This window comes from Coffea arabica, chromosome 6c (genome assembly GCF_036785885.1).
Source record: "Coffea arabica cultivar ET-39 chromosome 6c, Coffea Arabica ET-39 HiFi, whole genome shotgun sequence".
Lineage (NCBI taxonomy): Eukaryota > Viridiplantae > Streptophyta > Magnoliopsida > Gentianales > Rubiaceae > Coffea > Coffea arabica.
Window position 1 is genome coordinate 8,104,529 of NC_092320.1, and position 15,790 is coordinate 8,120,318.

At 38.1% G+C, this 15,790-nt stretch overlaps 3 protein-coding genes across 3 annotated transcripts; 1 reads left to right on the plus strand and 2 right to left on the minus strand.

Moving 5' to 3' along the window:
* Positions 1–3,543: 3,543 nt before the first annotated feature.
* On the plus strand, positions 3,544–5,805 carry LOC113691736 (uncharacterized). The gene is made up of 2 exons (XM_027210023.2): positions 3,544–4,253; positions 5,090–5,805. Exons 1-2 carry the CDS (start codon positions 3,801–3,803, stop codon positions 5,249–5,251), a joined length of 615 nt encoding a protein of 204 aa, XP_027065824.1. The 5' UTR covers positions 3,544–3,800; the 3' UTR covers positions 5,252–5,805.
* A 2,377-nt stretch (positions 5,806–8,182) lies between these two features.
* Positions 8,183–8,485, minus strand: LOC113692359 (MAPK kinase substrate protein At1g80180-like). The gene has a single exon (XM_027210754.1). The coding sequence runs from the start codon at positions 8,483–8,485 to the stop codon at positions 8,183–8,185; it is 303 nt and encodes a 100-aa protein (XP_027066555.1).
* A 2,291-nt stretch (positions 8,486–10,776) lies between these two features.
* On the minus strand, positions 10,777–14,716 carry LOC113691346 (zinc finger CCCH domain-containing protein 32). Its single transcript, XM_027209446.2, has 3 exons — positions 14,440–14,716; positions 13,583–13,693; positions 10,777–12,359 (listed from the first exon to the last, which is right to left on the minus strand). Exons 1-3 carry the CDS (start codon positions 14,518–14,520, stop codon positions 10,989–10,991), a joined length of 1,563 nt encoding a protein of 520 aa, XP_027065247.1. The 5' UTR covers positions 14,521–14,716; the 3' UTR covers positions 10,777–10,988.
* Positions 14,717–15,790: the final 1,074 nt, after the last annotated feature.

Consider the following 15,790-nt stretch of genomic DNA (forward strand, 5'->3'; position numbering starts at 1 on the left):
GGTAACAATATGATTTTTCTGGTTCAAACTTTGAACCTCCTTCCCCTCTCTATCATTCACTTTTATAAGGTTTAAAATCTCCCGTTAAATCAAGAAACAAATTAGATGACTCAGTTTGGTCTAGATTATTGATATGCTTCAATACTACAAGCCCAGTATTATCTCCCATGCTTACTAAGGGTACGTTTGATAAAATTGAAATCTGAAAACTGAAATCTAAAATCTAAAATTTGAATCCATTAAGTTATTGAATTGTTAAGTATTAAATATAATACATCTGAGTGCGTGTCACATTCAGTGATGAGTGAATAGTTTATCACTTAATTTTGAGAGCAAGTTTTGCCTAAAAAATTCGGTGCCACTTAATTAATTCAGATGTTCAATTTTTCGTTATCAAACGATCTGAATATATTAAGATCTAAATCTATTAAATTTAAGTGTTGAACTGCATTATCAAACAAGGGCCTAAGTCAACAATTTTGTGAAAACATTTAGAAGGAGAAGCAACATAATTTGACCTTTCAGTTTCAGTGCAAGTAATCTTTTCCCTATAGAATTTTGAGTAATAGAGTAATATTGCGTTATGATAAGGAATTAAACTAAAATAGACTATGCAAGCTAGGAAAATGGGAAAGATCATGCATATACATACAACAGGCGAGAGATTCCAGCCTAGCACCTTTATTGGGTCACTTTGTTAATCAGCCTTAAGTGCTGAGAGGAATCTGCGGATGGGGAAGAATTAATAGTTAGTTTTATCCGTGACTTGCGTTTTGCTGATTAAGTTTTACACATGAATCATAATATTTGTAAATTTAGTCCTCTCTCTAAGTTCCATATTCTTCAATTTCTGTAGCATAGTTTTAGACAGCTTGAATCGTAGTTTAGGTGCGTTTTGAAAAGTACAAAGGAGAAGGAATTAAAAAAAAGAAAAAAGAAAAAGGGGAAAAACAAAGTTACACCCGCTATTCCGTGTAATCTGTAATAGAAGTAGGGGTGGCAATGGCCGGTCACTCGGCCTGCAGGGGACTATTAGAGTGGGGATTGGGACGGGGCGGGGGTAGAGGGGAATTTTTTCCTTCCGTTTAGAAACGGGGTGGGGGACGGGGATATATTCCTTCGCTCCGCCACCCGTTTGAAACAAAATATATATATGTATGTATGTATGTACATATATCTAATGATATTATTAATTATATTACTAATTATACATATTTATTAATAAAAATTATTAATTATTTATACTAAATTTATTAATACATTTATATTAAATTCCTAACTACACTTAATATAATAACATTTTTTTCTGAAAAAAAACACAATAATAATTTAGTGATTGTATTTGTATCAAAAGTGAAAATTTGATTATTTTAGTTATACTTTTGTCTCATATTGGATTGTTTTTAAAAAACTTTTATTTAATTATTTTTATGAGTTTTAATTATGAAGTTACAATGAATAATAATTTGGTGATGTATTGATATTTTAGTACTTGATTATTTGTTCAAATTTAATTATAATAAATTATATAATAATTTTATTGAGCGAGGCAGGAGACGGGGGTAATTAATAGGGAATGGGGCGGGGGACGGGGGGATCCTTCGCGGTCTCACCCCCGCCCCATTGACACCCCTAAATAAAAGGGATTAAAACCGTAAGAAGACGAACGCTATAAACAAAAGGTCTGGACACTTTTAGTTTGTAAATGGATTTCAATCAACATTATTCGATGAGTTAATTATTTATTCTAGTACTGATGATTTTAAGCTGGTGCTGAATACGGGTATTCATCCATGGTTTCATCGTTAGGTAATGACAAATCCTTGCGCCTATTAGGTGTTTGATAAAATGCACAGCAGGATAGCTTCAATAAACTAAGTTCGACAGGTGGAGTTACTGGTCATTCAGTTGACAAAGTTATAATTAATCATTGAGCAATTTATAGAAAATCCTAAAAATTATCGGCTGTGATGCTCATATTATCCAATCTCGTTAACTTTCTCAAAGAGCATCATCATTTCCATCCAACCCTATCAGTGTCCATTAATTAAGTGCCATAGTTTATCTAGTGTAGAGTGCAGACGAGACCATTATTATTTCACGTTAAGTCCTTTCGCCATTCTTTCAAGTGAATCAACAAGTCTTGTAAAGAAGAATTCTTTTTCACATGCTCTATGCCACTCACAACTCAGAGCAAGAATAGACCTACCTCATTTCATTTAACAAAGCACATACTAGTACAATATTCAAGGGAATTTGGAGATTGCGCTCCTGCCATTTACTGCGCGTCATGTGCCATGTGATGCCCAGCATATAGCCGAGGCGGGTGAAATTTAGAGGAAGCTCAATTGCAACCGAATCAAAGGGGGAATTCCTCCATCCAGGTTCACTGCACACACCTATGTCGGTTATTCCCCTAGAGTACAATGTTGCTGCTTCTCAAGTGTGATATAAGAATTGTGTCTAATAGCAACCAGTTGATATATTCAAATAATTTGCATCCAACGGAGCATCAGAATATAAGTTGATATCTGGAATGAGAATTATTGAAGAATGACAGGGGCCGGGAGGAAAAGGACCATGCACCTAAGCCTGCCTTGTTTCCCGGTGAATATAATATATTATGAGAGCGATAGTGGTATTAATTTATTGTCTAAAATGAACTTGGGCTAATACGGTTAACGAGTGAGCAGGGCTTCGTTTTCTGTCATTTTCATTTAGTTGTCTTGTTCCCTCCATCACATTTTTTTTTCCCCATAAAAATTTATCCAAGTGTCCATCTAATTATATATCTGTAGTTTCAGGGGCGGATTTACAGTGGGGGCACAGGCCTCCATTGCCTCCCTTAAATTTCCATAAGACCCGTACAAAATTGATATAGCTTTAAGTATGCCTCCTGAAGTTTTGTATATCCATTGATTTATATGCTCCTAAAGTTACCTTTGATTTTATCTGTTGTTACAGCTACCATAAAAAATGTTTTTTCAGTTATGAATATAGTGAAGAATCGGTTACAAAATAGGATGGAAGACACCTGAATGAATAATTATTTAGTTACTTATATTGAGAAAAATATACTTAGTGAAAATGAAAAGGTTGCAAACCGTTATCAATATATGAAAGCTCGTCATGAGCAATTGTAAATGGTTTAGTTTGCTTTTTGAAATAAAATTATTATTACATTAATAATTTTGAGTTTGTCTTTTTTACATTTTTCATGGACTATATGTATCATTTATACTTATTTGTACTTGTTGGTGAATAATTAATGCTGGTTGAAGCCGATCAGCGGTAGTTCTGTTCAAGAGGACGATCACAGTTCACAAGAATATTGAAGTAGGACCACGAGAATTGAGGAGCCGCTCAAAATTAATGAGGTTGGGTGGGGTTCCATTGTGTGTTGGGATGCATGGGAACAAGCCCGATGGAGACAAATATGCCCTCATCATCAACGCACTAATTGCAAGAGCAAGAAACCGATATCATGACTCATAAAAAGTTGTTATTAGAGAAGGGAAAAGAAAATAAAATCCTTCCCTAGTCAATTCCTCCATTTTAATATCCATCCTAACAGGCAATCACACATGGTTTGCCTCTACTTTCAATCATCTTTAGTCATTACCCACTTTCTAATCAAACATTATTTTAGTGCCGTATGGATTAATTAACAAGTCCTGGCTGCCAAATTCCTCGTGGCATGATTCCCAAGAGCTAGCCCATTCTTCATTTACCCTCTTCTCCATCCGTCAAACTCCAACGGTCCCGAACTAGCTCTTTAAGTTGAGGTTTGCCAATAACCAATGGCAAGTACTCATCACACTCGGGAGAAGCAGAAGAAAGGAGGGGTGATGTATGTCTACAAGTTAGACAGCGGAAATCTGAAGAAGCCCTCGGACTCATCTTCGGCGAAGGAGGGGATTATTCATTCAGGCATCAGCTGGGGATTAAGGAGGTCTAAAACCGTTCGGGAAGTGGTTGATCATGGCAGAGTTAAGACTAGCGTGGAAGATGAAACCAAGGAAGTAGTGGCGGAATCAAGAAAATCAGTTTCCAGCGAGGCGGTTGCGGGGGGTAGGAAGTCGGTGTCACATTTAGAAGTGAACGTGGCATCGGTGGCTTCATTCCTTCAGGTGAAGGTTTTGGTTACGGACATGCCAGGGTTCATGCAGGTTCATGCCTTCCGGTGCGCCAGGGGAACCTACGATAGTCTCGAGAAATTTAGCGCCAAGCACATGGCCTATAACATCAAGAAGGTATGGCCCAACTAATTTCTTTGTGTGTATATATAGATATATATATGTATGTGCTTCTGTTCTTGATGAATTTTGACTGATATCAATAGAAACAGCTTGATTAATATTGCAACCCCATTAAAATGTTTCAAGAAAATACTACCGTTGCAGCGTTTTCTGCTCGATTGTTTTCACTGAGTTTACCACCACCTTTGTTAATTGATTATGATTCTGCATGTACTCTGGTTTTCTGCTGAAGTACATTATATATATATAGTACAATGACGGACAAAAAGAAGAAGTGGCCGGACATGTACTCTGATTCAATCATTCGGCATGCATGTCTGAGCTTGAACTTTTGCCGCATTGGACGCCAAAGACAACAGAGGTAGTAGAAGACAATAGCAACAAGATGCCCCAATAACTTTTGTTTGAACAAAAAGAATAATATAATTATGTGGTTTTCTTTGTTTCACCCTACGAGAGATCTCGTACAGCACCGTCAAGAAACATTTGAGCCCTGTCTCAATTGTCTCGATACCCATGCCTTCCTTTGTCTGAAATGGCCCGGTTGTGAAGCACATGTGCGTGTCGGGCCTTTGAAATCTGACAAATGGATCTCATGTTGCATTTTGCTGCAACCTTTGAATTAATTGCTGCAACCTTTGATTGTGGCTGTGGGTGAAAAATGTTTGGTATGGATCTCTGAACAAGTTACAATAATTGAATAATTCTCTTTTTATCTTTTCGGGTCAAATAATAGGTTGTCTATTCTCTTCTCATCGGTAGAAAGAATGCATAGAAATGGGCTACCATAATACAAGCATTGTGGATCATCTAAGCTTGATAACGTGCAGGAATTTGACAAGGTTTATGGGCCGGCCTGGCATTGTATAGTGGGCTCCAGTTTTGGATCATTTGTCACGCACGCAACGGGTTGTTTCCTCTATTTCTCGATGGAAAAGCTGTATATTTTAGTGTTCAAGACGAAAGTTGAAAGAGCCCTGGAACAGTCCTAAATTGAAAGGACGGATGTAGATTTTAAATCCTCATCGACGCCATTATTGTTATCGTAATTTTTTTTGGGTCTTCAGTCGTAATTTTTCTTTTGGGGACAGTTGACTGGTACTTATTGTTTAACGGAGAAATGTATTTTGTCTGAAAACTTGTAAATAGTGAGGGGGAGACGGGAGTTACTTGAAGCGCATTGATTGATCATCATGTATTGGTATTAGCAGCAGCTCAGGCGTGTGTAAATTGCATTCGCCTAAAAGTCTATTCAACAAGAATCAAGCGGTGTCAGACTAGAATTCAAGAAGTTGACTGTCTCTTTCAGGGTAGAAATTTTCCAATTTCTCGTGTTTGAGTTGCTCTGCCATATGGAATCCCAATTAATCACAACTGCTAAAAGTCTTTCTTTCCTTTTTTTTTTTTTTTTTTTTTTACTTCCTTTGGTTTGTAATACGTAACCAAGGATCTTTAAGCACTTGTCTATACATGACTAGACTCGTGTAGAGCCTTGGAATTCTGTCCTGAGAAAAGACCAATTCGGCATTGCTACTTTCTCACCGAATTTTTCCCTTTTAAAAATCATCATATGAACGTGCTTTTAAATTTTTGTGAATTACCTTAAAAAGGTAAATGTACATGCTTGATGTTTCTGCGAACATGATTGAGACTAGCTACGAGAGGTTTCCTTTGGAAGATATGATTCGAGTATAAAAGCAAGAAACACATGGTAAGTGTAAGCTTCATGGGTAAAAAATTATGTCTCACATTGATTCGAGAAATGAAAAAAGAGAGCGGTTAATATATAAGTAAGGGTCCAAGACCTAATAACTTGAGTTTTTGGATCAGAATTGAGTTCCTGACTTACATATTGGGCTCTTTAGTGAACTCTCTCGAGGCGTTTCTCCCTATCAAATTGGTATCAGAATTTCAGGTTGCGAGACTGAACTACTCATGGGCAAGTAGATTCTTCTAGAAGTTGAACCAATGAAAATTCTCTTCTTGATAGTGGACCGAAGTACCAAAGTGCTAAGAAATTTGGTTAGTGTAGGAGCAGGTGTGCCATGGGTCTAACAGGGATCTAGAATGCAGTTTGAATGTTGAATAAGAGTGGGTCCATATTAAGGAGAAGAGGTGACTTTAGATGATAAAGTGAACTTGTGTTGTGTATTAAAGTGGGCTCGAAGAAGAACTTGTAAATGAGATGGAGAATGCAGTTTGAATATTGAAGAAGAGTGGGGTCCATATTTGGAAAAAGAAGTGACCTTAGATGATTAGGTAGGCTTGTGTTGAGTATTAAAATGAGTTCGGAAAAGAGCTCATAAATGAGATGGACAAAGAGCGGTTAATATGTAAGTAAGGGTTCAAGGCCTAATAGTTTAAATTTTTTAATCAGAGTTTGGTTTCTGACTTACATATTGAATTTTTTGATGGACTCTCTCGAGATGTTTCTTCTCATTAGTAAGTAGCAGGGATTTCAAGGTAAATAATGGAACATCTAAATGGTACTACTAATAGAGTTCCATGTCAATATCTGCCCGTTCTAGGGCTATCGAGTACGATGCATGCCTTCCATGCCTCTTGGCCACTCTAATCGATCAACTAGCCTTAAAATCCATTTCAGCCAATCCGGCCTACTCAGTAATCTGTTCAGTTCTCAGAGAAGATATATAATGAGAATCGCTTTTTATTATTCTTCAGAAGAGTTATGGAACTCCATCCGTCTAATTCAGTGCCCTGTGTTAAAAAAGCCCACCTAAAAGAACCAAAGCCAATTTATTAAAAAGTTGCCAGTATTGGGTACGCGGACAATAGCATGAAACAGAGAAAGGCGGTTGAATTGGAGTAACCATGAATTTGGTAGCTATGGATCACATGAGATGAAAACGACTAATTTTTTGCTTTCCTGAGCTAAAACTAAGCGATCCGGAAATATGACGGGCATGATGCAGCTAATGCTTCTTGGTTGTGCTAGGCAATCAAACTCAATTCGAAATTGTTCCAAATGGATGGAGACAAAAATATTTCGGCGTCACCCCTGCCAATGTCAAGGCAACTTGTCTAATTTGTCTGCGTGTAGTGGTTATCGTGGTGACCAAAATACTCACAAGATTTAATGGAGCAAGTCCAACGTCAATTGGATGTTGCTATGATGTAGTAATTGCTGATTAGTTGATTATTGTCGTCGTCATCATGGGCTAATGGTGTGGGTGAGCTTAGAAATATTCATTCACGTATGAATTTGATTTGTGGAATGTGTTTAATTAATGTACTCTGCTACAACTTGTAACTGCTGCAAATTGAACTGGTCGTCCATGGATGACCAAATTTAATGCCAAGTCAAATACCATTTGGCAGCGCCCGTCTTTGTTGAAACACGCCAACTCCAACCAGTAATTGGACTCCAACAATCCTAGCCCAGGTCCCTCCCGGGTCCCAAACCAAATGAACATGAGAGAGAGAGAGAGAGAGGTTTCAACTTCAAGTGCAGATTTGAATCTGATCTCCTTTGTACATGATCAAGAACAATTCCATCCAAAGCCCGGAATTGGGAAAAACCAAAAAATCATGAATATACACAAGAATTACAACAACAAAAGCGTAAAATAACCCGCCGGCCTACATGCTAGAGGGAGTCCTATTTTATGAGCTTAATCAAGAACAAGCTAAAAAAAATCAAAGCCATGCCTTTGTATATTAGCTCCATACACATTCGAGACAGTTGTATGAATTCTCCAGAAGAACTTTTGCCACAAACATGTGGAAACAATACAAGTAGCGACACATAAACCATGGTCAACCTGATCGTTCTCGACTATATTTCCTCCAAGCATCATTATATATATATATAAACTTCTATGGCAAATTCCGAAAAAGAACAGAAGCAAGAAAGGAAGAAAGAAAGGGAAGGAATCGTCGGCATGCAGAAAATAGCAATAGCACTAGGACTTACGGTGGCCATGTTTTCTCTTCTGGGGTTTGGATGCTGGCTTGCCGCCAAATATGCCACAACAACCAGAGACCCTAGGAGAAGGTGGATCAAAAGCCGGTTCAAGGTTAACTGTCCGATAAGCACTTGTTTTTGCTTCTCTTGGTTCTACTTTTGTTTCTTTCTGCTGCTGAGCCTGATCATCTTTGCTGGTTGATATCCTCCTCAGCTCCCCAGATAACAGTTTGTCGTCCCAAACCAACCCTGATGAGCCTTGTCTCCTGAATGACATTTCTGACCTCTGTAGTCCAGCCATATTGTTATTTTGCTTGGTTCCTCTCAGTTTCCCTCTAAACTGTGATCTGGGCCGGGCGTTTAGATTTGTCTACTGTTCTTGATCTACGGTGGTGGCAATGAAATTTGTTGAGTCCACCCCCCCACCAGGGTTTTGTTTCTGGAGACTTTAGGAAGCAGATGGGCTGTATATAAAGAGGTACAAATTGACAAAAGAAGAGCTTAAATATTAGAGGTCGTAAAACGGTATCGGTTGAATTGAAAGCTATGTTTGTACACATTTGCCCCTTTGAACCGTGTGAATTTTATCTGTTTACTTGTCCGTTCATTCTTGTTTGGTTGGCTGAATTTCTAAAAATCTCCTCCATTACCTTTCAAAAAAAAAATCATTTGTATATAGACTATATAGTTGTAGACTCCATTAAAACTTTTGCATTGACGCTGCTTTAGTAAATATGATGACTGCGTGGAAGAAAAATCAGAGTCAACGCTACTCGGCAGCCACTTTCGCCATACAAGTTTCGTACGTATATATGATTATGTTATAATTAATTGATGTTCTGCCATGGCCCTTGAACTAATTAAGCTTGAATTTTCCATGTTTGGTATTGCATGCCTGCCAAGAGCCAACTTGACTTGTTCATGACTGGTTCCATTTTGGCTTACGAACAAATAAATCACCATCGTTCCATCACACAAATACTTTTTTTTCGGGCAGGTGAAGCTGTGTGTGGGCGAAAATGGTACTCTAAAAACTTTTCTTTTTCTTTTTCTTTTTTTTTTTTTAAGAAAAACTCCAAACTCTACAAAGAGACAGCGAAAATAACTCAGTAAGTTGAGTTTTGCAAACGTTACCCCAAATAATTATTAACAATTGATGATAATTAAGGGCGTTTAAATATTGGAAATCTTAAAATCATCTAGACACAACACAAGGGAGCAATTGGAAACTTTCAGGTCAAATATGTGTGACACGATGGCATGATTCTTTTGAGGAAGCAGAACCATGGGTAGATTACTAAAATAGAGCAGCCGCATCTGATCTGATTCTATGAAACGAAGAAAGCAGCCGTTAAGTATCGTAGGGAGTAGTACGTAATAGACTATGGACCTTGAGATTATCGGCTGTCTGTTCAGGTGTCTATGGCTCTGTTGCTCCTCCTTGTATTATTGACTTGTGCTCTACAATTATGTGTTTCGGTACTCTCGACAAGATTTGGGCACAAGCTCCAAATGATGGAATCAGGAATTTAATACTACATGCTACGAAAATCCAAAACTGGTACTACATCAGCTTCAGCGACTGCTCAGCATATCTTCCCTGGCGGCATTCATCAGCCAGTTTTTTTTTTTTTTTTTTTGAATTGTATTTTAGTCTTATTGCCTACATTTTTGTTGGATTCCTTAGCAAAAGGTAAGATAAACATTGCAAGCTTGTATACTAGAGTCAGGACTTAGGAGCATAAATCAGTTTGGCTAGAATTTATATATGTTTTTGGTAACACTTGTTCAGACTGACTCAACCTTGGCCGAAAGGGAAAAAGTCAATAACTGTTCCAAGCTTAGTGGCATTACAAATATGAGTTCCGTATTCGTTGTCCGAATACTTTGACAATGCTTTGCTTGCGACGCCACCTATAGACATTCATATTCTAGTTTACCATCCTCACGAATTATGCTTGTTTATTAACGTAGTTGCTTTTTTTTTTTTTTTTTGGCCCACAAAAAAGAAGAAGAAAAACTGACAAGAAAAAGGCTTTAATATGACTATTCTCACTTGAAAAGTAGCGTTTACTTAAAAGGAGTAATTTAAGTCAATAATTTGACACCGAGGAATCCAAAATTCCTCATTTTACATATGTCATATGAGCTAATTCTAATGCATATATAATTACATTCCCTTCTCACTGAGCAAAAGGAGTTTAATCGATGAACGTTCCCTTCCGGCTTTCTTGATCCCTGGGCCACTTTAAGTCATCCCGGCCTGTTATTTGCAAGCTCTGCCTTTGTCCAACAGTTATTAACGTTAGATAACGGAGGAGTCCGCTGCGTTATCAAATCGACCTACATTCTTTCTTTTGGGGGGAAATGTAGGGGCCTGCCTTAGCTACGTGGGCGGCTTGGCGATTTGCGTAGAATATCTAGCGTCCAGCAGTTATATATATTTGCCTTTGTTCGAGTGACTTGCCCCAAAATTGCCACACACAAGATCAGCCTTCAAATCTCATAGAGAGCAGAATCAAAGGAAGCATTTCAGAAAAATATGAGCCATAGTTGATGACATAAAAATACGACTGTCATACGAAGGGAAGCTATGAGCAACCATGGAACCTGCAGTTTTACTAAATGCAGTATTGGTCTCCTAAGCCATTTCTTGACATCATCCTGTGCAAAATTGTTCTTAATACTAATCTACAGTTCATTAAAGATCAAAATTCCACAAACTACTACCACCAACTCCAACCTACCTTTTCTCTTCATCTCAAGCATTTTAATTAAAAGCATTGAAATGCTGAAGTTTCTTCTCATGCATCACCACTAAAATGGCCCTCTCCTGTTCTACCACAAAGTGCTTTCTCCTTCTCTTCTTTAATTTGAGCTAGGGTCTTAGGCCCTGTAAAAACAGTAGACTCTCGAGCAGATTTCCTTTTCCTTGGCACTGCCTTGCGTGGGACTCCAGACACAATCTGCCTCTTTCCTTGTTTCCTTTCTTTCGTATGTAGCCTGGACCTGTTTATACTAGGACGCCTTGTCCTGCCATGCTGATAAGTGCTGCTCGAGCAATTTTCAGTCTCAATTCGTGATTTGTCCGCAAATTCCACTTTTGATGCCAGTCTTCCATGTAAATGCCCTCTACCCCCAGTGGAAGCCTTTTCTGTGATTTTACCAGTCAGATGAGAAAAGTGAGGCCTGCCTGAGAAATATTTGGTATCCTCACTCTCAGGCATCCTGCGTTTCTTCAGATAATCCCTCAAGTCCATACCCGCCAATTCTGTTTGCAACAATTTCCGCTTACGTGGCAGAGGGTGATCCAGCACTCTCTCCCTTGCATAAAAAGGAGTTTTCTGATACACATTGCAAACATCCTCCTCTACATGGTGATACCAATTTGGTATTCCCTGTTCAAAAGACGTTCTTATGTCTGGATATGCAGGGTCATACTCAATATTGTCCTCGTATTCATATGCTAAATGCTGACCATTGCATTCTCTATCTTCCATATCACGGTGTGGTAAGTACAATGCTTCATCTTCATAACCCAGGTCTTCTGATCTATCATTGACAAGAACATCAAACCCAGGAGAAGATTCCAACCACTCTTCGCGCTCGATATGGTTATCCACTTCCTGCCTATTATGGTTATCAAATTCATCGTCAAAGCCTTGATCAGTTGATTCGAGAGATCTTCTGTGGACAAGGCCCTCTGTGTGAATTTGGAAATTTGACCTGATGGTGGCAGCTTCTTCAGATGAAGACACAGAAATCTGTGGATAAACACTTTTCTCTGCAGCATCATTAGGAGCAGGTTGGCAGTGCTCTGCAGCATTATTTGGAGTAAATTGGCGGGACTCCCGTTGAGGAATAACCTTGGTTCCTGCCAAGCTCTTGGGTTCAGTTCGAGCTGAATGAGTTTCTGCAGGCACAGGCCCACGGCCAGTACCAGTAGATATCTTTTCTTCCAAAGGTGGACCATCAGCAATCGCAGAACTTTGTTTTGAGGATCTCCAAGTGTACGTGTTCTCCTCAGGTCCATGCATGAAAGAGCACCTCTCACCTTTGCTACAAAATCCATTGTAGTAGTAGTAACATGGAACGTTAGTCTTGTTCACAGTAATCGCAGACTGATGATCAGCAGAAGCAGATTCAGATGCCGTTTCAGTACGTCCATCCAGTGGCTGTGAAGGTACAGAGAGTACTTCAAGTTACCCAATAAACCAACTCACAGGTGGCCAACAAGAAACTAATTTAAATATGAAGCTCAACAAGATATTCATCTAAAAAGGAAAATATGGACATTAAAAGTTCAAAAATCAATGAAGCAGAAGAAAAAACAACTAATAGGATACAGCAAGGCCCTTGCCCCTCCCTGCCTCACTACATGTCTCATTAATCAAAGAAGAAAGCTCCCTCTTGCACACACTCGCTCTGTCTATAAATATAGATAGGTAATATATGGTATAAAAAGGATTAATTTCCTTCACCAGGTAAGCAGTATATTTTAACAAATAGAGGCACAAGAGGACAGGGTGTCTACTACATCCTTTAACCAAAAGTTCAAGTTTGTCCCAATGCCACTTTCTTCATCGTAAGCCCAACTCATGCTTTCTTCCTTAGCCATGCATACCAGCAAATGAAAAATTAGATAAATCTGAGGCACGTAAGAATGAGGATGAACCTTTAGAAGCATTTTATATAATAACCTCCATTTCCTTCTTTACATTGCTTTGCTACATGAATACACAAATTGAAATGGTTTCACACCTATGGTCTTTGGTACAGTGGAGAACACAAACTCGCATGCAAGACTGAGCCATGCAGTAAGTACTCCTGCAGTGGCAAGACCCTGTAGCTCTAGATTTGCCAAAACTACCACAAGATATGCACTTGGTGATGAAAGTTATCAAGACCTTAATGCAGAAACGAGGGTAGAGCAAAATTTCCAACGCCAGCAGTTTATATAACATCATGAAATGCTTCAGGCCTAGTTCGTTGGTGTTCATATATTCTGAGGCAACTTGAAAGTTTTCCCTGATCAACTGGGAAAAGCATGAAGTCAACTTTTCTTTTAATCTCCTGAGGCTTGTAGGAACCAGATATGAATGTTTTAAAGCTCTCATCAAAAGCTAATTAATGCCCAATTCCATGGCAATGGTGATTCATTTATACTTCCAATTACAACCAGAAGACTCTATAGCGGATTAAAATCAACAAAAGGTAGCCAATTACAGTGGGGAAATTCAGGCTAATATACTCAGAGAGTTGTTCTATCAGTTGTTGTTGACAGATACAAGCACCATATAAGAGTTATTAGTTGAAAGAAAGAAATAGAGAAAGAGAACAATCTTAGATGCGGCAAGTAATATAGAGAAAAAAGAGTTCGAAAGCAGTGAGAGGTTACGGGATGTCGAAAAGCACAGGTTGGGTTAACACAACTGCCGGCCAACCAGTACCAACAATCTCTAGGGTTAAGTCGAGCAATTTCACTGTGCCTGTATTCACACTCAATCCCCTGAAACGCATAATCCAAGCAAACAACAGTTAGAAAAATACCCGCAGTTCCAAGATATTATCCACCATTGCAAACAAACACCTTTATCAGACAATGAAAGTAACAATCAACTTTTGGTCAGAACAAGAAATGAATCACAAGGGAAAGAAGAAAAAAAAAAGGCAAAAAGGTTGGCCAAAAAACTGTAAGTACTTGGGAAAAGGTAGTACTGTAATTCAGAAACATCAACCAAAGAACGTATCACACCATCCTAATATCCAATTACCAGGGTTACAAAATCTATCAACCACACATTCCAGGGCAGTAATGATTATAGTAAATTGAACTCTATACTTCAAACCGCGATAAAAATATAACAAAATAATCAAGGTGTGATAAAAATTCAACATTCATAAAGAGCATGCAGAACCAGATCATTCAATTGCAAAAAACCTGGCTGGCATTTCAAATGCCCGAAGAAAACCTTGGAAGTACCTCACTTGGATTCAATTCCTTCAAACACAGTCGTAATACTAAATAGGTCCTTAAATACAGATACTACAAGAGTGAGCCGCCGACGAATAAGTATATATAAAAAGCCTTCTAGTAGTTTCCTCAAGAAATTAAAACGCCGCAATCAATGAAATTAAAGGCATTTAGCAAGGCAATTATTTCTTTCTTAACAACAACAAATGAAGGAATTTCGTTGAACATGTTCGGAGGAAAAAAAAAAAACTAAAAATGAGGAGGGAGGGGAAAAAGGGGACCTTCTTGCAGGTGAGCGGAGAGGCCAAGAAATAGACGCAATCGGTGTTTTTCTTTTGTAAAACCTGCTCCATTTTTTCCATTTGTCCCCTCCCCCGACCCAAACGAAATCGAAATTCAACTGCTACCCAGACTGATAATGCTGAAGCAACATTTCATGGATTGCGAAGTTAAAAGGGCATATTTTGGTTTCGGACTCGGGAGGTTTTAATTCTGGGCTCGCTTCTGAGTATTTAATGGTGTGTGATCGTGTGTGTGTGTTGCGTGCGGCTGTGCTGTGTGGTTACGTGGAAATTGTGATGTATCTTTAGAGAGAGACAGAGAGGGTAATGCAAAAAAGAATTGGGAATGGGAATTGGTGAGGAAGCGGGGCGGTTTAAGTTTTCGCAAAGGGGCTTCAGGCTTTCAGCATCAGCAGCACCTAAAAACTAAAATCAAATACTACCCAAAAAAAAAAAAAAAATTCTGGAATTTTTTGCAATTAACTCCCTCTATTTTCTGTGTACTTCATTTTGCGCACCCCAGGGTTTCCGAAATCTCTCACTCACTCTCTCTCTCTCTCTCTCTTTTTTTTTAACACTTTGTTTCTTTCACACTTTCATGTTTATCGGCATGCATGAGTCCAAATTTTCCTGCTTGCCAAAAATCAAGGAGGCAATTGGAGGATCGCCGTCCAGAAATTTTGAACACATTTTTCAATCATCTTTTCACTTCATATATATCAAATCGTTACAGTAATTTTTCTACAAAAAATTTAAAAAAATACAATCCAAATAATACCGTACATGGAAGTTGAATGCACTAGCATCTCTCTGCTTCTTTTTTTTTTTTTTTTAAATAATCCATTAAAAAGGGAAATACTACTACTTTTATGCAAAAATGTTATGCTTACATTCAACCTAGATCCCAGAGGCGGCCAAATGTGGTAATGTGCTTTTTTGTTGAAAATGAACCATATAGTAAGCTATGCGTCGGCTCCTCTCTCTTAGAAATAAATCTTAACAAGGTTAACATCCATTTGAGAAGGAATAAACAATTTTTGGCATTTAAGAAAAAAAACCAAGAGTCTAAAGATGGTTAATGAAACTCTTTGAAGTCAAACTGTATTTCGATACGATTCATTCAAAGGATGGAAGACAACGGCTCCGTTTGGATTAGGTGTTTTTGGGGTTGTTTTTCAAAAACAGCACTGTAGCATTTTGTTTTTGAAATACAAGTCTGTTTGGATTAGTTGTTTTTGAAGTTGTTTTTCAAAAACTATATGAAAAACTTTTACTGGAGATTTTTTTGGATTATTTTTAGAGGTATTTTTAAAACATATTTTTTGGGTATTTTTATAATTTATAATTTTTA

Coding starts and splice junctions, on each gene's coding strand:
- LOC113691346 (XM_027209446.2), bottom strand. CDS start 14,520: ATGGAAAAAATGGAGCAGGTTTTACAAAAGAAAAACACCGATTGCGTC. Junction 13,694..14,439: donor CTCCGCTCACCTGCAAGAAG/GTCCCCTTTTTC, acceptor TATGCGTTTCAG/GGGATTGAGTGTGAATACAG. Junction 12,360..13,582: donor CCTGTGCTTTTCGACATCCC/GTAACCTCTCAC, acceptor GTACCTTCACAG/CCACTGGATGGACGTACTGA.
- LOC113691736 (XM_027210023.2), top strand. CDS start 3,801: ATGGCAAGTACTCATCACACTCGGGAGAAGCAGAAGAAAGGAGGGGTG. Junction 4,254..5,089: donor TGGCCTATAACATCAAGAAG/GTATGGCCCAAC, acceptor GATAACGTGCAG/GAATTTGACAAGGTTTATGG.
- LOC113692359 (XM_027210754.1), bottom strand. CDS start 8,485: ATGGCTGGACTACAGAGGTCAGAAATGTCATTCAGGAGACAAGGCTCA.